The sequence below is a fragment of the Mastomys coucha genome, unplaced genomic scaffold (assembly GCF_008632895.1).
Source record: "Mastomys coucha isolate ucsf_1 unplaced genomic scaffold, UCSF_Mcou_1 pScaffold23, whole genome shotgun sequence".
NCBI classification, from domain to species: Eukaryota; Metazoa; Chordata; class Mammalia; order Rodentia; family Muridae; genus Mastomys; species Mastomys coucha.
In genome coordinates this window covers 94,777,980-94,778,527 of record NW_022196906.1, presented here as the reverse complement: position 1 = coordinate 94,778,527, position 548 = coordinate 94,777,980, and the positions used below count along the sequence as shown (strand labels likewise).

General features: G+C 42.9%; 1 protein-coding gene across 3 annotated transcripts in view; it reads left to right on the top strand.

Annotated features, from left to right (window-relative positions):
• Window positions 1-548, top strand: part of Ppp2r3a (protein phosphatase 2 regulatory subunit B''alpha) — a 150,144-nt gene that overhangs the window by 118,450 nt on the left and 31,146 nt on the right. For all 3 annotated transcript variants that reach the window (XM_031345047.1, XM_031345049.1, XM_031345050.1), the window contains one exon: window positions 73-162. In XM_031345047.1, the coding sequence (XP_031200907.1) occupies window positions 73-162 (90 nt within the window). The remainder of the gene's footprint in view (window positions 1-72; window positions 163-548) is intronic.

The following is a 548-nucleotide window of genomic DNA, read 5'->3' as shown; positions in this document are numbered from 1 at the left end:
AAATTTCTAAAGAGTCGTTTTACCTTATTTCTTAATTGCTTAGTAAATTTTATAACCATGTGTTTTCTTCAGAGGAAAAACTGTACAAAAAGAGGGAAGAATGAGCTATGCAGATTTTGTTTGGTTTTTGATTTCTGAGGAAGACAAACGGAACCCTACCAGGTAAATTTTTGTTGTCGACATGTAAACATATGCACAAAGCTTGAGAAGAACATGATGTATACTTGTAAACTGACCCAGTCTAGCCACAGGAGGATGTGTCAGACTGTCTGTCCTGGTGGTACTCAGTCTAGGAAAGGAGGGGCACAAAACCCATGGTCATGGGTACAAAGTGAAAGGCTGTTGCATACGTGAGTAAAGTGAAGCATGTTCCTCCTACGCGTGGAAAATAGAACTGGCCGGGCAGTGGTGGCACATGCTTTTAATCCCAGCACTTGGGAGGCAGAGGCAGATGGATTTCTGAGTTCGAGGCCAGCGTGGTCTACAGAGTGAGTTCCAGGATAGCCAGGGCTATACAGAGAACCCCTGTCTCAAAAATACCAAAAAAA